General features: G+C 35.4%; 2 protein-coding genes across 18 annotated transcripts in view; one reads left to right on the top strand and one right to left on the bottom strand.

The window, feature by feature from the left end:
* Positions 1-563: 563 nt before the first annotated feature.
* EXOSC8 (exosome component 8) lies at positions 564-6,574 on the top strand. Its single transcript, XM_024755358.1, has 11 exons — positions 564-606; positions 1,721-1,757; positions 1,994-2,057; positions 2,833-2,906; positions 3,996-4,041; positions 4,743-4,848; positions 4,937-4,982; positions 5,191-5,287; positions 5,576-5,696; positions 5,920-6,026; positions 6,358-6,574. The coding sequence occupies exons 1-11, from the start codon at positions 590-592 to the stop codon at positions 6,471-6,473; spliced, it is 831 nt and encodes a 276-aa protein (XP_024611126.1). The 5' UTR covers positions 564-589; the 3' UTR covers positions 6,474-6,574.
* Positions 6,493-22,205, bottom strand: part of SUPT20H (SPT20 homolog, SAGA complex component) — a 39,659-nt gene continuing 23,946 nt past the window's right edge. For 7 of the 17 annotated variants that reach the window (XM_024755341.1, XM_024755349.1, XM_024755340.1 and 4 more), the window contains 12 exons: positions 22,083-22,109; positions 21,491-21,523; positions 20,804-20,921; positions 20,144-20,246; positions 19,852-20,010; positions 17,836-18,142; positions 17,128-17,282; positions 14,790-14,845; positions 12,787-12,903; positions 9,253-9,358; positions 7,735-7,838; positions 6,844-6,975 (listed from right to left, as the gene is read on the bottom strand). In XM_024755341.1, the coding sequence (XP_024611109.1) occupies positions 6,844-6,975; positions 7,735-7,838; positions 9,253-9,358; positions 12,787-12,903; positions 14,790-14,845; positions 17,128-17,282; positions 17,836-18,142; positions 19,852-20,010; positions 20,144-20,246; positions 20,804-20,921; positions 21,491-21,523; positions 22,083-22,109 (1,417 nt within the window). Of the gene's footprint in view, positions 6,976-7,734; positions 7,839-9,252; positions 9,359-12,786; positions 12,904-14,789; positions 14,846-17,127; positions 17,283-17,835; positions 18,143-19,851; positions 20,011-20,143; positions 20,247-20,803; positions 20,922-21,490; positions 21,524-22,082; positions 22,110-22,205 lie in introns of all 17 variants that reach the window. The other 10 variants (XM_024755343.1, XM_024755350.1, XM_024755351.1 and 7 more) reach the window with 8 other exon arrangements.

The following is a 22,205-nucleotide window of genomic DNA, read 5'->3' as shown; positions in this document are numbered from 1 at the left end:
TAAATGTAACCTGGTTCGGAAAACGAGCGCACAGAAAATTTACGTAATTCTTCGGTGCTGGAGCAGGGAGGCTTTCACCTGGGTGAAGGCAAGCCCAGGGCCCAGAATAAGAAGGAGAAGGGAAAAGGACCCTGAAACACTGGAATTATGCTCCACACTCAACACCTGATTCTTTGCTTTATATAAGGTCGGTTTTCTCTGAAACTCTTCAACCACCAGTCTCTAAACAGGCACTCATCACTTCTGTAATAGCCGACTCGTCAAAACGCGTCAAAGCCTAGGAAACCTCGAGGGGCGTCTGGCCAGGGGAAGTCTAAGCAAATGCAGGCTGGAAACCTTCCCCACGCCACCCGCTCCGCCCACTCCACCCAGCCTTCTAGATACCCGGCAGCGGGAGAAGGGCGCAGGCGTCAGTGTTGAAAATGCGAAGCGGGGCCGTAGAGCCGGAGGAAGGGGCGGTGCTACCCAGGCGGCGGCGGCGCGCGCGCAGGCGCAGGCGCGCAGATGCGCAGACACAGACGCGCAGACGCAGACGCGCAGACGCAGGCGCGCAGACGCAGGCGCGCAGACGCAGACGCGCGGGCGGAAGATGGCTGCCGGATTTAAGTGAGTGTGGGAGGCTGGCGGGCGTGAGTTCGTGCCGTGCCGGTTGGCGGCTCCCGTTCCCTGTAATTTTCTCCCCAGGAGACCCCCCCCCCCAACACACACCTGGTTCCCACTTCTTTCCACCACGGAAGCGGGCGGCGAGCGGGAGGGCTGGAGGTGGTCGTAGTGAAAGGAAAGGGGGCCTCTTCCCGTCGGGGAGGCGAGCGCTGGAAGGGGCTGTGTTGAGCTCGCTACCCGCTGAGAGCGCTGTGGCTTGGTGTGTGGTAGACCTGCAGCCCCCGGGGAGCAGTTGTAACCTCGTGAAAAGTGTTCTGTTAGAAGCACCTGCCACGCTGCTCTCCCTCTCCCTTGAAATTTATTTCTAAAAGCGTTGTTACTCGTTCGGAAGGTTTTACTTAAGCGTTTTTGCTGCCGCTCTGGAGAAGCTTGTAGATTTTCGTTTTGAGTCCAGTTTTAAATAAAAGAAATAAGATTGCAAAGGAAACCAATTGTACTGCAACAGTTATCTGTTTGTATAAATTCTAAGTTTATGGTATAATGAGATATACATCTGTTTTAGAATTAACTTTCTTAATTAAGATCTCCTGGGGAGGTTAGTAACTAACTCCTGGAATTTCGAAGTAACGATGAGTCTTACAGGTACCTTTGACAACTCTAAAGTAAAAACGAAAACATTTACTCTCTGTGGTTGTTAAAGTCGCAGGTACGGCTAATATTAATGGTTTATTGCCAACGGTCGTAATTGAAGAGTATGCTAAATTTCAGTCACGGGATAGCGAAAAATATGTAATTTCTTTTTCCTGCCCACCAAGAATCCCTGCTTCAGAGTGAGAGTGATGTTATTTTCACACCTGTATTAATCCTCTTCTAAAGATGCCCTAGGGTTTTGGGCTCCAACCCTATACTTGTTTAAAACAAAATTAAGGACAGCCTTTGAGTATGGTTATTGCAAAGGTATCTAATTTTTATAATTAGCAACACGTGGCAACATAAACGTTAGAATTCATGAAAGAAACTTGGAGATTTCTGCTCCATCACCACACTGTTAAGATTTTTGCCAGTTTCTGGATTATACTGATTTACTAATTTATCTCATTTTTAACATGTGTTTCAGAACTGTGGAGCCTCTGGAGTATTACAGAAGATTTTTGGTAAGTAAAGGTGGTTATGTACATTTTTTGCTTTTTGATAATATCGTGCTTTTTTCATAAATACAAATATCATTCATTACATTGCACACCTAAACTGTCATACGACAATTATACCTCCGTTTTTAAAAGACAATTTTCAAGTAATTCAAATTAATTTGAATTAACGAGGTTTAGTGTATTTTCACTGGTGTGTGTAAAATATACACGTAGATGTAATCTACTTTCATATATTTTAGAAAGAGAATTGCCGTCCTGATGGAAGAGAACTTGGTGAATTCAGGACCACAACTGTCAACATAGGTGAGGGTATTTTGAGTTCTAAAATAGAATGTTGAAGTTGCTTCAGTTCTGAAAATAGTTTTTATTTAAAGTAAATTTTTCTTTGCAAAGTTTTTTTAAACTCACTGTCCTCTCAGTTGTTACGCTCATTTTAAATTTTAAAGTAACTGTAAAGTGTTTTCCTGCTTTCCCCCGTTCAAAACTTCTAAGACATGGTTTTCTTACATATCTTACATTTATTAAACCTTCTGTTGCAAACATGGAATTTCCCAATTTTACCTATATGACATTCCCAAGTTTTAGCCTCTGAGCCATTTAAACAGTATGTCAGACAAATTCTACCGTGTCTAAGGGATTTTGTGTCAAGAGATTTAAATCTTTGTAACAGCCCTGTGATTGAACAACAAAGGATTAACTCACTTCAGGGACAATGAACAATCCTTAGACCAGTGCAGCTGACCCTTGAACGACGAGGGTGTTGGGGTGCCGGCCCTCGCACAGTCAGAAATCCAAGCGTAATTTTACAGTTATGGATCGGTGCTTCGTAACCGAGGCTGTGCATCCTCAGACCCAACCGTGGATCGTGTAGCACTGTGGTAACATTTATTGGAAATAATCCTTGTATATAGGTGGAAAGGTGCATTTCAAACCCATGTTGCTCAGGGGTCAACTGTAATTTTGAAAAGACTCAAGAAAGGAATAAATTTTCATAAACAACTTAGATATGTAGCAAGATAGAATCATACGTAGAAGACGAAAACACTTTTTCATTTTGTTTAAATACTTACCTTTTCAGGTTCAATTGGTACTGCAGATGGTTCTTCTTTAGTGAAGCTGGGAAATACTACAGTAATTTGTGGAATTAAAGCGGTAGGTTTACTGTATATATTACTAAGATTTGAGTTACTAAATTAGCTTCATATACTTATTAGATTGTAATACACACCTCTAGTTCTGCTGTTGATTAGGCAATAAGGTGTCTGTTTTTTAGTATTTGTGTTCATTTCCCAAGTTTTCACCTTTGAGTTTTAGATAATACAACCCAAGTTTAATGGCTCTTAATTACAATTTATGAACATTCTCAAATGTGCTGAAATGGAACAACTTAAAACAATCCTCACCACCTTTACTTTTTAAAGAATTTGGTTGTAATTTGAGAAATTGAGAGATTTTTGGTGACGTTTTTATTTAGTGATGCCATTTAATCTGTGCAAATGTGTAGAAATTGCTCAAAAGAAAAGCTTGAGGGAATAATAGCTACTATTTACTGAGTATTTGCTATGTTCCAGGCACCTTATGTTAGGTGTTTTACAGAATTATCCAGTTTAATCCTCAGAATAATCATTTGAAGTATTTTTTTCTTCATTTCCTATTTTACATGACATTCAGTAACTTGTCCAGGAACATAAGGCTCCTAAATAGAACTTAGACATGACTGACTCCAAAAGCCTCTGCTTTTTCGACTACACTGAACTCTGAGTTAACCTAAGTTCATTCAATAACTGGCCCAAAGTCTCTCAGCCAAAAGGTGTGGGTCTCACTTTTGAATTAGGTCAGTAATTCTAGGGCTTTTGCTCTTGACCATTATACCATCAATTCCTAAATCTGTCAGTATTACCTGGAGTTTAAATTCAGATTCTTGGCTACTGAATAAGAGAATCTATTTTCTTTCTGTTAGGAAGAGAGGGTGGGACAGAAATCTAAAGAACCCCAAGTAATTTTGATGAGTAGCACTACCATCAGCTGTGCTACTACACTGCCTTCTTGCCTTGCAGAGCTGGTGAGGAGTGGTCCAATGTTCCTAGAGCCCCTGATATACGTTCCCAAGCTCATCTTCCCAGTAGATGCTCATGATGTAGTTAACTAGCTAAGATGGTCTTTGGTAGAGCCTTCCATAACTGACTTCTTCACAATTTTTTAGTAGCTTCTTTCATAGGAAACATTTGTCTGCTTCTGTAGGAATTTGGAGCACCACCAACAGATGCCCCTGATAAAGGATATGTTGGTAAGTTAAATGCCTTCATAAATTTAATACAAATACTTTAAGACAGTTAACACTATTATTATAGTTAAATCTTAGTAGGTGAGTTGAAGAAAATTATTCATAAGCTTCAGACGTCCCTGAAAAGTTTTATGTATGTTTATGTTAGAAGATAGCATAATAGCAAGATACAGAATTTTGTAAATACCTTTTATCAAACTTGTTTGATCATTTTTGGTTTATACATATGTCATCAACCAAGAAAAGATTCTCTTAGGCAAAGGGCTGTAATTGCAAACTTTTCTGTTTCCATAAAGAATTTTCCTTTATACCACTATGTGATTTTTTTTTCCTTAACTTGGACCATCTTTTCTTTATGGTAGGAACCAACATTTTAAAAATGCAGAACAGTTGGTATGAATAGAGGGGCTATTTACTGTTACAGATTGGGGTATTTTGAAATAAACCCAGAAACTTTTGTGAATAATTTAGGATTAAGGCTGTTTCTTAAACACATGCTTTTTTTTTGGCGGGGCGGTTGTGTGGGAAAAAATTTATCTAAGCATAAGATTCTCACAGAGATGAAAAAGAATATAACTGATGTGTTACAATGCTTTCCACTTGGAAAGCCTATCCATGCCTACAGTTGTCTTTGCCATGGATTGATATTATCTTTAAAACTAAACGAGAGGTGCCATTTGGTTCATAGCTGCAGTTTCTTTCAGTTCCTAATGTGGATCTATCACCTCTGTGTTCCTGGAGATTTCGGTCTGGACCTCCTGGAGAAGAGGCCCAGGTGGCCAGCCAGTTCATTGCAGATGTCATTGAAAAGTAAGATCATTATGATAAAATGTGACTATCATTCATTTTAGAGAGTTTTTGAACTTTTATTTACTGTGTTCTATGTCTTCAAATCAAGTTCACAGGTAATTCAGAAAGAGGACTTGTGTATCTCTCCAGGAAAGGTAAGAGGAATAAAGAAGCTATGAGCTTTTATTAATTCTGAAATGTTTTTTTTGTGGGGGAAATTTAATTTTTTTTTTTTTTTTAAAGTTTCTGAGCCTTGAAGGTTATCTTGATTGTCTAGCCAAGGGTGTGGTTTGTAAGTAGAAACGAATACCATGTTATAGCAATCAGAAGGCTTTAATTTCCACTTTGTTTAAACTGTTTTAGCTTGCTTGGGTTCTATACTGTGATCTCATTTGCCTCAACCATGATGGAAACATTTTGGATGCTTGCACCTTTGCTTTGTTAGCAGCTTTAAAAAATGGTAAGCAACCTTAGGGAATACTCCTACTTATGTGTCAGAATGTTCCGTTTTGGTAAAATTTCTCAATAAATTTTTAAAGGTTTTTGTTAAGACTTACCTATCATTCATGTGTTTCTAAATTAAAGAAAAACATGTTTGTATCTACTGTATTTGCCTTAATTGTTCTAAGATAAATACTACTTCTGGACAAGTTTAATAGAGGGAAAAGTGAATTAATGAAGCACAGAATGCCTTTTTGTTTCTTTCACTAGAGTGAGAGACTGACTTTACATATTCGCCTTTTTCTAGTACAGTTGCCTGAAGTTACTGTAAATGAAGAAACTGCTTTAGCAGAAGTTAATTTAAAGAAGAAAAGTTATTTGAATATTAGAACTCATCCAATTGCAACTTCCTTTGCTGTGTTTGATGAGTAAGTTAATCAAATGTATTAAAAGGTTGTATATTTAACTGAAGGGAGAACAAAGATTCTTACAAATAGTAGAATTTCAGGTTGCTGTTAACTTTTCTGGTTTTTACCAGTTCTAGATCCTTGCTTAAGCTAAAATGCAGGTAGTGAGTTTAATTTGTACGGTTTTCTAAAATAAAATTTGTCCCATGGGTTGATAATTTATACCTTTTCATTTTTAAAATAGCACTCTGCTTATAGTTGACCCTACTGAAGAGGAGGAAAACCTGGCAACTGGAACCTTAACAGTAGTAATGGACGAGGAAGGCAAGCTATGTTGTCTTCACAAACCAGGCACGCACTTTCTTTCCATTGCAGTACTAAACACGTAGATGAAAACTCAGCATGAGCTTCTTTATGTTAGGGAGGGCCAAATGGAATGTGGGATGTTTTACTGGTTTACGTAATGTAAATCTACTATGTGGTTTCTTTGTTACTTCAGATACCTTGCATTTTTATATTGTATGTCAGTGGTTCTTAAACTTCAGGAGGTCTTGTTAAAACATAAACCTGCAAATCTTGAGACCGCACCACTGGTTTATATTATTCACTTTTTGGTTTTATGTCAATGACTTGACATGATGTAGATCATGTAAAAATAAGTGTTGGCACAATACTTTTTCAGGTGGAAGTGGACTGACTGGAGCTAAACTTCAAGACTGTATGAGCCGAGCAGTTACAAGACACAAAGAAGTAAAAAAACTGATGGATGAAGTATTTAAGAGTATGAAACCCAAATAAACAACCACCACATTTTCAAAACAGATTTGTAAAAACTGTATTTGTTACACTGTGCACAAACCTTTTATACTAAATAAATATCAAACTACATTCTTCTGAAAGATGTTTCTAGTGTTTCTTAGGTCACTTCTGTATTATGTACAGTGAAACCATTTTTAAAAAGCAATGACTTAGGCAAACCCACTCTAATGGTTCGTTAAACCATTTCCCTGTTTTCATTTAAAAATCATAGGGTTGTGCTTCTGTATAAAGTTTGTATATCTAGCAATGTAAAATACTGACACGTTAAAAAACAAAAACGAAGTAGAAACTCAGAATCCTTTTGATTCAATGCTCTTACGTTTTTAAAAAAAAAAAAATAATGCAAGCCTCAGAATTTTGGAGTGGTTGGCGTGCCTCTCTTCATTTTACTTTTTGACTGGCTGCCTGTATGCCGATGACGATGTAGCTGAGCTGTCTGTGCTGCTGCCATAGCCATTTGATGCTGCAAGAACCGCAACTGCTGCAAAGCAGAGGGGAAAAAAATCAAGTTAGGTTAAAGGTAGGCAGGTATGGAAGATGCTTTTCCTGAGAGTGATGAAAACAACAAAATTGAAAGGGAGAAAGCACCAAGGTAACAAAAAAGGACTATACCACATCAGGACAATGCACAGTCAAACAGCACCAGTGGCACAGAAGCCTGCTGTGGGCTTTAAAAATGGCTCTTGGTAAACTTCAAAAGTATTTCTGTTACTTTGCCTGGCCAGTCTATATTGCAGTAACTCAGCAACTTCAGTTACCATTTTGTTGTATGATAGTTTATAGCAATATAAAACCACCCTGCAAATTAAAGAAAGTCAACTATAATATGCTGACTTCTAGAATAATGGAACAACATTCTTCAAAAACAGGTATGACATTTACAAATAGGAACACTGGTACACTTGCCTTTTTCTGCAGTACAGTATTAAAAAGTTAACCATTGGCACTTAAAACTATTTCAAAATGTACTGAAACCTATAAAAATGTATGTTAATGTGCCACCAGCACTTCAGGAAAGATTCTGAATTAGGAAAAGAGTATGACTTAAATGTACAAAATATTCAGTGCTCCAAGTTCACTGGCTAAAATTGTCAGACTTTTAAATAAAATTTGCTAAATTATTTACCAATTACTATATAGTCTTAAAAGACAGTAACATAAAACTAAAGTAAGGTATTTTGAAGTACTTTTGGAGCAGAGTATCTTTAAAAATGTAACCAGAGTGAAGTTGCTGGATTACTTGGATCTGTTGCTGCTGCTGTTGAAAGGCAGAGGAGAGCTGGAATCTCTGCTGAGGAAGGCTTTGCTCAGGTCTGTTCTCGGCAGAGCCAAGCTGAGACAACACTACAGAGAGGAGAAGGGGAAAGCAGGCCAGTCAGAAAGTTTGAAGGCTACCAGGGTTAGAAAAGGACAACACAGAAAATGAAATAATAGAAAAGTATCAGTATGATTAATCTTAAGTATCAAATCACAGACATTTCAGAATAAATTTAGTACAGTCTCCTGTTAGTTGAGGGTACCATTGATGATAGAACTTCCTGGACATGGAAGAGAAGGGAAAGCATGTGGGCCAAAGCACTGTATCCCCTCTTTTCTTACATCTCAATGAAATTTGATACTAGTGCTATTTTGTTGAGAAGGCTTTCTAGCAAAACATTGAATACAGTATGTTATTTTAAAATATAACCAATCAGGTAGGAAATGGAGTGGGAGAAATCCAAACTACCATTAAGGACAAAACTGGTAGACAAGTGCTAAAAGATGAACGTCAGACTACACTATTAGCAACAAAGGTGGTGAACCTTTTAGAGCTGAGTGAGATCAGGGACAAGTTCAACTCTTTCACTGCTCAGTTGAGGACATTTCAGACCTGGATCGTTTGAGTGACTCAAAGGTAATTAGTGGCAAGTCGAGCTAGGAACATTCTCATTTTTCAGCCTAGAGTTCTTTCCACTAAATTATACTACAGCTATTTTAGGAAAAAATAGCTTGTGGGGTAAAGTTTATACTAATAAATTTCCATTTGGAAATTCACTGCCTCTAAATTAGAACTTTACATAAATTATTCCAAATTCGGACACGGAATTATACCAGATTCTAAAGGCATCATAGTAAGCCCAATGATAATTCAAAATGTTAACATGTTCACTCATTAATCCTCAAACAGTATCTCAGTTTTCTTATACATGTGGCTTCTTGATTTTAATTAAATGTAGTTATAATTGCTATCTTCAATTGATGAAATGATCCTCATTAAACATACATCTTTGGTGCACCATTTATTACTAGAAGTGGTGAGCAATCATTTAGTCCAATCATTTTTTTACAAGTGTCTTACAGAAGCTAAGCTACTTGACTATTAAGTCCTAATTCATACAACTACAAGCCACTGGAACGAGACAAAAGATTGCGCAATCTGGAAAAATGCAGTCTCAATAACTCAGGGAAACTGAAGAGCTAACAGCTTTAGAAGCTTCCTAGTAAGTTGGGTAACAAATTTTCCCAACAAAATTTAACATGAGGAAAACATTAACTGCTGTTAATATATGTAGGTCAAAGCACTTTAATCAATTATCAAAATAATGAAAAAAATCTGAGTGCCATCAATTAATCCATTTAATAGTTCATACATTAAATACAACTAAACTTTTTCCTTGTAACTGTCTGCACAAGGAAAAGAAATAGTTAAAATGGTGAGATCCCAAATAGATTAGACACTTTAAATAAATTCAACATATTTAGTTATGAAGATACCAACCAGCTGCCTGTGACTGCATATAACTTCCTACTCCAGCAAGGTTGATAACTGCAGTGTGCCGAGCAGATACGGCCTGTTCTTGACTGGTACAACTTTGTTCAGAAGCCTGAATAAAAAAATAATACGTGACTTGTACAAAAATAAAAACAATTTTGGATTGGTGGAATTAGCATTTTACTCCTATATGAAAAAGAAATCAACATTAGTCTAGGTCTTGCAAAAAGAATGGCCTAAGGAAAAGACGTCAAAGGTATTTAGAATTAGCAAGAATAAGCTTATGGTATTTTGAAAGCAAGAAAATAAAACCTAATTTTCAGAATTGATTCTGTATTAAAAATAATTACTAAGGCTTCTATAAAACTTCATCAGAACTTTTTTTTAAATTGAAGTATAGTTGATTTGCAATATTGTTAGTTTCAGGTATAGAGCAAAGTAATTCAGTTGTATATATATATACACACACACATAATTTTCAATTACTTTCCCTTATAGGTTATTACAAGATATTGAAGGTAGTTCCCTGTGCTATATGTTAAATCCTTGTTGCTTATCGATTTTCTGTATAATAGTCTGTATCTGGTAATCCCATACTCCTAATTTAAGCGCCCCTGCAGCATGGTAACCATATGTCTGTTTTCTATGTCTGTGTCTGTGGGTCTGTTTCTGTTTGGTATATAGATTGGTTTGTATTAATTTTTAGATTCAACATATAAGTGCCATCATATAACATTAGTCTTGCTCTTAGTTCGCTTAGTTTGATATTCTCTAGGTCTATCCACATTGCCGTAAATGGCAGTATTTCATTCTTTCTATGGCTAATATTCCACTGTATATATATATACACCACATCTTCTTAAGCCAATCATCTGTTGATGGTACTTGGGTTGTTCCTGTCTTGGCTATTATAAACAGTGCTGCTATGAACATGGGGGTGGCATGTATCTTTTCAAATAAGAGTATGAACGTGGGGGTGGCATGTATCTTTTCAAATAAGAGTTTTCATCTTTTCTGGATATATACCCAGGAATGGGAATGCTGGATCATATGGCAGCTTGGGTTTTAGTTTTTAAAGGAACCTCCATACTGTTCTCCATAGTGGCTGCGCCAATTTACATTTCCACCAGCAGTGCAAGAGGACTCCCTTTTCATCTATTTAGGCCTGCCCATTTTTTGATAGGGCTGTTTGTTTTTTTCAATACTGCTTCTATAAAGCTTCATCAGAACAAGTTTTTAAAGCTTAAAACACTGTTTGCAACATAGTACTAGAACTTCTAGTGAGCACATTCAAGAAAAGGAAACAAAAAGGCATATAAATTAAAAAGAAAAAATACCTGCCCTTATTTGCAAATGGCATTGATTATCTAGGAAAAAACACCCTAACGAACCTACAAAAAAACTTCTAGAACAAATAAGTGAGGTCAGTAAGATTGCAGAACACAAGATCAACATACAAAAACCAATTCTGTATACTAGCAATGAACATGTAGAAAACGAAATTAAAAACAATACCATTAACAATTTCCCAAGAATGGGAAAAAAAAGGAAGGAAGGGAGGGAGGGAGGGAGAAAGGAAGGAAGGAAGGGAGGAAGGAAGGGAAAGAAAGAAGGAAGGAAAGAAACTTAGGTGTAAATCTATGAAACATATAGGTTTTGTATGCTGAAAACTAGCTGATTTTAGCCTAGAGACACACTGTGTTCATGGACTAGAAAACTCATAGTAAACATGCTAAGCCTTTCCCAAAATGACCTTTAGGTTTAACTCAATTCCTTTAAAAATCCCAGCAAAGTCTTCTGTAGATATAGATAAGATGATTCTAAAATTCATAAGGAAAGGCAAAGGATCTAGAACAGCTAAAGAATTTTGAAAAAGGATAACATGGGAAGAATCACTATGTCTGATTTTAAGACTTACTATATGTATGTGTATGTGTGTATATATATATGTGTGTGTGTATATATATAGTCTACAGCGATCACAACAGTATGGTACTAACAGAGTGACAGATATTAATACATAGATGGGTGAAACAGAGTAGAGAATACAGAAATAGAGCCACACAAACACAGCCAACTGATCTTTGACAAAGGTGCAAAAGTAATTCAGTTGAGGAGGATGGCTTTTCTAACAAATGGTGCTGGAGCAAATGGACATCCATATCCCCCCATAAAATGAACCTGGACCAGTCTCATACCTTTTATAAAAATCAACTGAAAATGGATCATAGAATTAAATGGAAACTATGAAAAAAAAACTTTGGGGCCTAGGGCTGGTGAGGAGTTCTCAGACTTAATACCTAAAGCACAATTCATTAAAAAAAAAAAAAAAAAGATAACTCAGACTTCCATCAAAAGATGGAAGCAATCCAAATGTCCATTGATGGATAAATGGATAAACAAAACGTGATATATAAATACAATGAAATACTATTCAGCCTTAAAAAGGAATTTCTGACACATGCTACAACATGGATGAACCTTTTGGGTATTATGCTAAATTAAACAGGTCAGTCACAAATAGACAAATACTGTATAATTTCACTTATATGAGGTGCCTGGAGTGGTCAAACTCACAGAAACAGAAAGTTGGCTAGAAGAGGGGGGAAATAAGGAGTTGTTTAGTGGGTATAGAGTTTCACTTTTGCAAGATGAAGTTCTGGAGACTGGCTGCACAACAATATGAATATACTTAATGCTACTAAACTGCATATTTAGAAATGGTTAAGACGGTAAATTTTATGTTACAGTATTTTACAATTTTGTAAAGAAAGTGCAAATCAAGAATTTTATATCCAGCCAAGTAATCCTTTATGTGTTAATAAAGAAAAATAGTTTTAAATGTGCCTTTCCTGAGAAATCTAATAGAGGATGAGCATTATCCAATCAAGATTTGACTGGGGAATCTTTGGTGGAAGGACTGATAGTGAACACTACATATATTTAATTATGAACTAAGAGAAACGATGAGGGTGGGACTCAGCAATCAGTAATTTTTAGTTTCCCAGATGATTCCGAAGTGCAGCAAAGGTTCAGAAAAATCTGAAGTTCCTTCTATTACTTTAATTTACTGTAGTTCTTGTTCAATTTCATTTTGTTTGGCAACATACAAAGTATTTGTTTTTGTCTATCTTCGCTCTGTTTTATGCTTCAAGATAAAAAGAACATCTGTATTCTAATAGAGACAAAATACTATCAAAAGAAGGATGATGATGGGGTAGAAAATACATGGCCTATAGAGGCAGAAAGACTTGGACTTGAATCCCTGCTCTGCCACTCGATGTATGGTTGTGAGCAAGTTAGTCACCTGAATCTATTTCAGACTATGCAAGATGGAAGTGACACATCTATTCAAGTATGGCGGTTGTGAGAATTAGAAATAGGCACCCAATAACTGATAGCTGCTACTGTTAATGAAGAAAAACCGCACATGAAAAGTTGGTTCAAACAATCTAAATAAAAACACTTGAAATATGCTTGGCATATACCAAAAGTTATAATTCTATGATACAAAGCATATAGAAGGTAGAAAGGACATACCTGCTCCCCTGGCTGTTGAGGAACAGAAGTTGTGGGCTGCTGAGGTTGCTGTGGTGTAAACTGAGAAAGCTGCTGCTGCTGCTGCAGTGTGTTAAAAATGAGCGAGCCACCTGGAAGCTATTAAGTAAGCAAGAATTAATTAGCCGATTTCAGATTAAATTTCTTTATTCTACAAACATTTCTGGAGCATTCACTATGTGTCAGGCATTCTTCCAGGGACTGAGGAAATAGGTGAACAAAAATGGAAACAAAACAAGATTCCTGCCCTTTAAAAAAAGGAACAATCGCTTTAAACACAATTTTTAAGTGCTGTTACTCTGGCTCTCAAATATGTTAGTAATCTCCAATGTAAGTCTTTCTGCTTCAAGTTAATAGTTAGCTATCCAAATATACATACTGCTTTTATTTAACTCCTTTTATACATCAACACAAAACAGCATTAAATGCATTTGGAAGTATAAACAAGAAGCTAGTGATAATCAGATATATATTAAGAAAACTTGTCTCCCTAAATTTGGTCTAGCTTTGCCCTAAACCAGAAATGCATGGATTTTTATATAACATAGCTAGGAATTCCAAAGCTGAAAAGAAAATGCATTAGATGTCCATATTTAGTTTGGAGACATTACTTGCTCTGTCATTCTGAATAAATTAATTAAAAAAAAAACTTTTAAAAAAGCATCATCCAGAAAACTCCACACTACAAACTAAAACTATGCATTCCAAATGCATCAGGAAACAAATGGTTTTTCCATTTTATTCTACAGGAGTTTAAGTTAAAAGCACTTTGAAGTTTTGTGGGAAAGTCCAAGCAAATATCAAATACAGAACTCTTAGGTCTTTATAGTCAAAAAAGGTGTCTCAGGTCAAAAGCTCTATACACAGCATAGCTCACTGTTAGGTAAACCTGGACAAAGCACAGGTCAAATGTTCCTTCCTCAATTAGGTAGACAGTAATAAATGTTGCAAAATATAATTTATAAGGTGGCTTTGCCCTTAATCCTTATTATCAGTGCTATTAAGGGATCCCACTCCTCTTAACACTGAGACTGATCCTTGTAGAAATTCCTACAGCAAAATGCAGGAAAGTCGGCTAAATAAACCAATGTGTCCATAACACAATTAGATCATTCTGCAATTAGTCTGTAAATACTGACACTGTTTGCATATTGTGACAGGAAATAAGTTTTAAGATTTAGTTCTAAATGTATTTCCTGATTTATTACTTCTGAATATCAGGTTGGGTTGATCTGTTTGTTATTTCCCAATAATCCATAGCTCTGCCATTCTTTGTCTCCAAGTCTTTATATTTATGTCTACCTTTTCTAAAAATTCTCTGTAGATAATCCCATCCATTTTCCAACCTACTAGCTTAATACTGAACTCCATCCTTAAAGGACCTAGCATAACACTCAGAATATTATAAGTTCACAACATGTACTAAATTCTTTACCTACAATCTCTCTTTATATGTTAACACTGATAAAATGTGTTAAGAAAAGCCTCACTACTAGACACAAACTGTAATCTAACAAACATTTATTGACTGACTACTAGGTGCCTGGCACTGTGCCACGAAGTCACATTCTCCTCAGGAAAAGAAGACACATACCTAATTTTAAAAATTTCTATTCACACAGAAAATCAACTATAAGCAAACAGCAATACCTACATGCATACATAAAAAGTCTGTTGAGAAATTATTTCTAAGTATACCTGCTGCTACTATTGTAGGCAAGTTATTTTCCTTGGCAGTTGTCAACTCTCCCCTCTGGAACTAGTTCTTGATTTGGCAGTGGTGCCAGAGCCGATGAAAGTGCAGTACATAGGATACCAATTCTTTCCCCTTATCTACTTGAACATGCAAAGGTAACCACACCCTTAGAAGATTCTGGACAACCTCAAAACTTCAAATGCTGATATGTACAAACTTACATGGTTAAAAACAAACAAACAAACAAAAACTATAAAAACTTTAATAAAAAGCAGTGTTTCAGGTTTACCTGAAGTAGGTTTAAGGGCCTGAGACTTGAAGTATTTTTTAAACCAAATGGAACACCTATTAAATAAAACTCATGGTTAAAACAGGGAATTAAAACTTTATTATACTTGAAAGTATTTTATACTTTAGTATATAAAAATATAATACTTTAAGTACTTCCTGCACAGATGTGCTTATTTTCTATACTTTAAAAATTTCTTGTAAGCAAAAACCCCCCTATTTTCATCAATACCAAAGATGTGAGCACCAGATGTACACTATAATCTGTATTTCAGAAACTGAGACTTCTTTGTAACTATTTTGACTGTTGGTTGGAAAAGTAATCTAGCAGTATGCAAACACCATAAATATAATAAAACTATCACTGTTGTGCGAATACATTTCAGGGACTGGCATCTATTTATATTCCTCAGTGCTAAACAGCATATGATGATAACCCTATCTCTGAGAAGCAGTGTGCCCTGTGCCATTTTTGAAAGTACAAATGCTAATATTAATAATGCTAAAGAACGCTGCTGAATTTTGTGTGTAAGGATCAAGCTGAAAGTCAGGAAACGATGCTCTGTTAATTCTGAACTTATTCCCCAAAATCTGTGACACAACATGGAGCACATCGTAAAACAGGGGTTGGCAAACTCTTCCAGTAGGCTTTATGGGCCACACAGAGACTCTCATATACTCTTTCTCTTTTTTTTAAAAAAACAAACTTTAAAAAATGTAAAACTATTCTTGCTTAAATGTGGGTTATAGTTTGCTGATCCCAGTCTCAAAGTATGTATTGTATATATTTTCCTCACTAAGTATACCAATTCGAACACTAGTTAAAAATGTATATAGTCCTCTAAGCAGATAATTGTACTAAAAAAGATACAGAGCAAATAATGCACAGATGACAGTATGAAAGTCTTGTATAAGAAATGGAAAATGCATAATCAGATAAAAATGTGACAATACTGATATTCCCTCCAGGATTCTCATGAAAAAAAAAAAAAAAAGAAGACATAACTCCCTTTAAAGGTGGATGACATCTGTATAATGCTTTATAGCTTTCTAAAGGTACTTTCATATCACTTCATTTATTTCTCGTAAGTACCAAATGAATTTAGAAATTTTCACTCCCATTTTAGAACAGATGAAACTCAGGCTAAGGTAGAAAAATTAAGTGAACGCTTTCAGACCCCACAGTTAGCATTTGGAGCCACAAGTAACTAGTAGAATTATATGTAAATATAAAATCCTAAATTCAACACTGATTCCATTTCCAGGGCTTCTGTCACTAGAGCATGTTTATACATATTAAAATAAGAATATGAGCTAGTAAGTAGAAAATCACAGCAATATATTAACATGTTTAAATTATATTCTTTGGGTTTTCTTTCTCTTAACTCATAGAAAGTTTCAGATAAGTTTTTCTTACTATGCTGAGTTTACTTTTCCTGTTAATTTTTTTCTCAGTAGTAAGAAATCGAACTGTTTTGAGATATAATACATTCTCTCAAAGAGCATTAAAAAATGGCGCAAGTCAGGACTTCCCAGGTGGCGCAGTGGTTAAGATTCCGCGCCTGGGTTCAATCCCTGGTCCGGGAACTAGATCCCACATGCATGCTTCAACTAAGAGTTTGCATGCCAGAACTAAGGGGCCCGCCTGCTGCAACCAAATAATTAGTAAATTAAAAAAAAAAAAGCACAAGTTGTTAAAACTCTTTTTCAGTATATGTAATTATAATTATTACTACTACTGCAAGAAAACTACTACTAATGATGATGACAGCAAATATTTTTGAATGTTTATCACATCTCAAGCATAGTTTAAGCATCTCATCTGTATTTATCATTCAATCCTCACAACTCTGAGGTAAAGTATTATTACTATCCACATTTATGAAGAAAGTGAGGCACAAAGGTAACTCTGTCATGATTACACAGTTAGAGTAAGCTGCACAAGCAGGATTCACATCAGGCAGTCTGGCTCCAGAACTGAGGCTTTTAAATGCCACGCTGTGTTGCTTTTCTTGCTCGTATATATGGTTTTCAAAATACATTTCTTTTACCTGGGACAGGACTACACTGACAATTATAAAAGTTACTTTTATAATAATCTTTGGAAGGTAAAGATAAAATTTGCAGAGACTTACAGGCTTACCAAGTTTCCTCACAGAGAAGTTCATAGCTAGATGGGTTTTTAATTCAAATACCAGAACTCTTAAAGCTTTTGCAAGGAAATACTTCCGACATAATACTTCATAAAATAAGGATGTTAAAGAATATAATTAAAATGGCATTTTTACATAAGCATGGACTTTAATTTTATTAGAGGTTATTATTTCTAATATTCTGACCTGCTTGAGAAGCTGCCTGCATTGCACTGGGCAATGCATTTGGTAGCAGACCTCCTGAGGGTAGAAGGCCACTCAAGTTTATTCCTGCAGGAGTTATGGCACCAGTGTTACAGCCCAGCATAGGGTTTGAACCACTCATCAAAGCTTGAGCTCCACTGCAGGAGAATAAGACAGAGCATTAAACTAGCACTATAGAAGGGAAAATCAGCCACATAATTCCTTGGATTAAAAAACAAACCACTAAACAAACACATATATTTCTGTCTCAAATGTCAATTTGGAGGCTTAGTTTCATTTTTTTGCTAGAAAGTGACAGCAAGGTTGGCAAAAATTAAGTACTGTATATTTATCAATTAAGTACTATATATTTATCAAGTACTGTATATTTAGTGAATATTTATCAAGTACTATATATTTAAAATATAATTTGGAAGAGTAATGTCCTAATCAATGGATTAAAAGATGGTAAAACAGAGGATAAACAGGAAAATCTAAGCCACTGTCAATGTGTAGTAGTATCATTAGTGCATGTAATAGATTGATCACCTAAAATTAAAACATACTTGTTGAGATAGCTTCTATCCACATAGAAACTATTTTCTTTCAATTTCAATAATATGCAATTTGTTCTTAATTTCACAAATAAGAATTTCTTTAGATTGCTTACAGTATCTTAAAAAAAAAATCAGGGCATCAATGCAAACTTACCAAACAGAGCCCACTACATTGATGAAGTTAAGTCCAGCAGAGTTTGCCATGACTTGGGTGGCCGTGGTTCCTGTAGTTATAGATGTTACCATGGTGGAAAGAGGAATGGTCGTTACAGGCATTGCCTGGCTCAGAGACCTTTGCTGCTGAGCAAACTGAGTTAACAAAGTGGGCTGAGGGGTGAAGCCTGAATCTTGGGGAGTAGGGGTAGCTGAAGGGGTAATAGGAGTTGAGCTCTGAGCATCAGGAGGGTGTGGGGTCGATGAAGGGGTTGGTGTAGGAGTAGATGGCTTAGGAGTTCCAGATCCTGCTCATTGAGAAAAATAAAAATTGCTAGTTTGTTATAAATGGCCAGTCCTTTTTAAAATAAGGTTAATGGAATCTTATTTAGCACTGACAATTTGTTCCAGTTTTTTTTTTAAAGCAGTTAACTGCAAGTGTTAATTTCTACACATGATACATGAGTGTTGCTACACTCAATTACAATTAAGGATGCAGTATATCACCTACAAATCCCATCAGAGATGCTGTTACAGTAACAGTAAAAATATACATTTGTATTCTACCACAATACCCATTTAAATGTTAGTTTCCTACATGCTACCTTTGGTCTATAAAGTTTAAAAGGACTTCAAATTGATTTTTGTTATTTACGATTTCACTAATTTAGGACTTCACTTAGAAATATTGCTTATTTTCTGTTAACAGTCTGAGATAAACTCTGAACATATTTAATAAATTACATATGATTAACAATCATATTTGGCACCTAGATATACATATTTAATTCCTAACACATCAAGTTTATCCTCACAAATTTTACAAAACACAGTAATGAAGCAAATATTTGAGAGATAATACTGCATCTTTAACAGTAACTGTGTACTTCTGTTTAAATGTAGAATGTATAGAAAATCTGTTGTGAATGAAGTATGCACAGTTTATCAACTTTTTTTAAAAAAAACAAAAACAAAAAACAAAAACCAAAAAAATAAAACCAAAAGCTCTTGAGGTGTTTTCTTTTTTAGCTTTCATGTCCTGCAGAAAGAAAGGAAAGAAATGTGAATGTCCAGAAGCTGTCACTCAACCCTTACTTAAAGTAACAACTGTGTGCAGTAGATTAACATAATCCATACCCACAACATAAGAAGTGTGAATAAGACGTTCAGGAAATTTATAAATTTTTCTTTGTGCAAAACAAGAAGGCAGAAAAATTACACCTTTTGAGCTATCAAGATGAAGATGTTTCCATCTAATGCAAGACCAGCCTGTCACTGTGCAGTGCACTAAAACTTTCAGCACACATTAGTCATTTATTAAAAAATCTAAAAAACTGGAATGCTTTTTGCAAGCTGGTACCTAAATATCTCAGATATTTACTAATTTGAAGAAATTCTCCCAAACTAACGCTAGAATTCTTGAACAACTCTTGATGTTAAAAAAAAAAAGTATTCAGTAGTAAAAATTACATTTTAATATCTTCAGATGCTTTATGATCATCCCACATTTTACTAACTGATAACAATTTGTAAGAGTGTAAGAGTGTTATTGAAAAATCGGCTTTCAGTTTACTGTATCACCACCTTGGAACTAGTTGGCTTCTTACATTTACAAAGATAAGACTTCAGCAACAACTCTTCTGACTTTTTTTCCATATCAGCTGCATAGTTTACATAAAATGTAAAATGCCCAAGGGTACACTGGAATAAAAAATAATTTGGACTCATTGCCACGTTTAACTACCACATTATTTTTTTCAGGAGATGTGTAGGTTGCAAGTCTATAAGAAAGGTATACACGAGGTGCATACATAAATACAGAAAAACAAATACAATTACAATAAACATGTAATACATACAGTCAACAAGAGATTGGCATGAAGCTTCTCAAAAAATTACATTTTGGGTAGACAGTACATTCAGATTTCACTATTTCACTGGTCAAAAAGAGCCATCTTAAGAAACACTAATGCAAAAGCTTACGAAGAGTTAATGAAGAATTTAAGTTATGACTCACTTTGTGATGAACTGGCAGGTGACAGGGCAGCTGGAGAAAGCATGCTAACTTGATTGAGATCCATGGATGACTTCCGAGAAAGACTTGGTGGCTTAGAAGCAGGAGGAGGAGTTGGAGATTTAAGAAAGCTGCTGACCTGCTGTGGTGTAAAATAGTTACCTAGAAGAAAAATATACATGTTGTTTCCTAGATTTACAATTTAAAATTCTGAGTAAATCAAAATATGAGTAAATGGATTACGATCATCTGTTGTTTCTTACTCTAGATTACAAAAAACTAAGGAATGTAATACCTGAGGAACTATTTCCTGAGCTTGAGGGAAGTTTGATGGGTGGAGGTCGATGTTTTACTCCCTTCCCCAATACTGAAGACTGAACTGACAGGGTCTCGGGCTGCTAAGACAGTGACATTAAGCATACTCATTAAAATTAAGGTCAAATCAGAAATTCACAAATTAGTAACACTATTATAACTCCTGGATGAAAACACGGTTTAAAAAACTGCAATGTACATTTAATGTTTATAGATTGGATATTAGAGGTGTTTCAAAAAAATGTAATTCCACATAAGGAGATCCATGAGATAACTTACAGTATACACAGGATGAAGGAAAGATTTCTGAGTAATAAGGTAGGGAGAAAGTTTGAGGGAGAAGAGCAGAGGAAGATGACAGCAAAGCTTCACCCTTAAATCGTCTCCAGAAAAATAGTAACTGTTGACGCCAGGTGGGTGATCAGTATACACAGATGTTCATTACACTTTTTGCTCTACCTCTGTGTACATTTGAAAGTTTCCATCATAAAAAGTTAAGTAATAAAAAGAAAATCAAAAGTAAAAACAAAACTAAACAATACCCCTATCCCTCATAAAACAGTCCTTTACATTTCTCAGATTCCTTGAGAACAATTAGGCAGAAAAAAGTAACAGCACAAAAAAAGCTAAGCAAACACACTTCTGTTTCCTTCCCTGGAGAAGGCTGACTCAAGCTCGCTGAGCCACTGGAGCTATGCGACATCTTCACTGGACACTTGGCTTCGTTCTGGACCAGTTCCTGGTACTGACTGACTACTCTGAAATATTAGGGGGAAAACAGGTAATGATTAGCTATCTATTTTAAACATAAATTTACTACATAGGAAATGAATAGTAACTGTTAATGAAACAAGTTCTATCAAAAATAACACAAAAATTAAAATTAGACAATTTATCTTTGATAAAAGCACATTCTTTGATAAAAGCACATTCTTCTAATATTTTCAATGACAAGCTAATGCTGAAAACATTTTGCTAATTAACAATCTAAAGATACTTGCGGTATCTTGTCTCTAATACAGAAATTACAGGGATTATTTCACCAATAAGTAGCCAAAAGAACTACCCATTGAGTCTCACTTATATTCTGATTAAATTGTTACCTAGAAATCATTTTCCTTAGCTACTGTAGATATATCTGAGTTCTCTTATTTAAGATAAAGCTACATTTTAAACATTATCCTTTTAGTTGTTATTTTCCTAATTCTATTTAAAAATCCTAGTAATACCTAGGCATAATTAAAATCAAAGCTTTGACTTCGAATGGAGTAGTCTCTACCCTACAAGAATCCATCCAGATCACAAATAAAGATGCAAATATTTTTACCTCTCAGCATCAGTCTTTGATCCAATAATGAACCTAAATTGTTTTTAAAAAAAGAAAAGTATTAGATAGACTTGTTTTAAGGAGCCCTGAGATTACTTTTGAAGACTTCCATATTTTAGTGACAGTAATTTTATAAACTGAATTAAAATCTACCAAGATATCATGAAAACACAAATTTTAAAATACATTAAAAAATAGGAAGCAATGACCAAGTTCTGCATGCATTACAAAATAATTCTGTGAATAAGTTGGCTGACTTAATTTAAAGATTTACTTTGGCAGAAAACCTATGTTTCAAAACAAAATCTGCGCTGAAAGTTACCAAGTGCTATACACCCTCACAAGTGTCTGTCCTACAGCAATATTCACTGAACTACCATGTACAAGGCCTTGGGCCTTCCTCTCACTTTAACCTTTGATTTTGGAAGACATTATTAATGTCTATATAGCAGGCCCTTAGAATATATTTTAGACAAGGAAGATGGTTTATCGCCAATTTAAATAAAAAGTCTTTATCAAGTCTTAAAAGAGTTTGACATTTATATGATTTCTTAACGTATTAAAATAGTGAGTTTGTTTATTTTTTAATTACCAATTGGAATGATCATCTGTGGAGAAGCTGAAATATAAAATGTAAAAAAAAAGAAAAAACTTGGTTAATGCAGCTCAGACTTTGACTTCATAGCTATTAAATCAAGTAATTTATGAATATGGG

The sequence above is a fragment of the Neophocaena asiaeorientalis genome, unplaced genomic scaffold (genome assembly GCF_003031525.2).
Source record: "Neophocaena asiaeorientalis asiaeorientalis breed wild unplaced genomic scaffold, Neophocaena_asiaeorientalis_V1.1 scaffold59, whole genome shotgun sequence".
NCBI lineage: Eukaryota > Metazoa > Chordata > Mammalia > Artiodactyla > Phocoenidae > Neophocaena > Neophocaena asiaeorientalis.
This window is presented reverse-complemented; position numbering and strand designations above follow the sequence as displayed.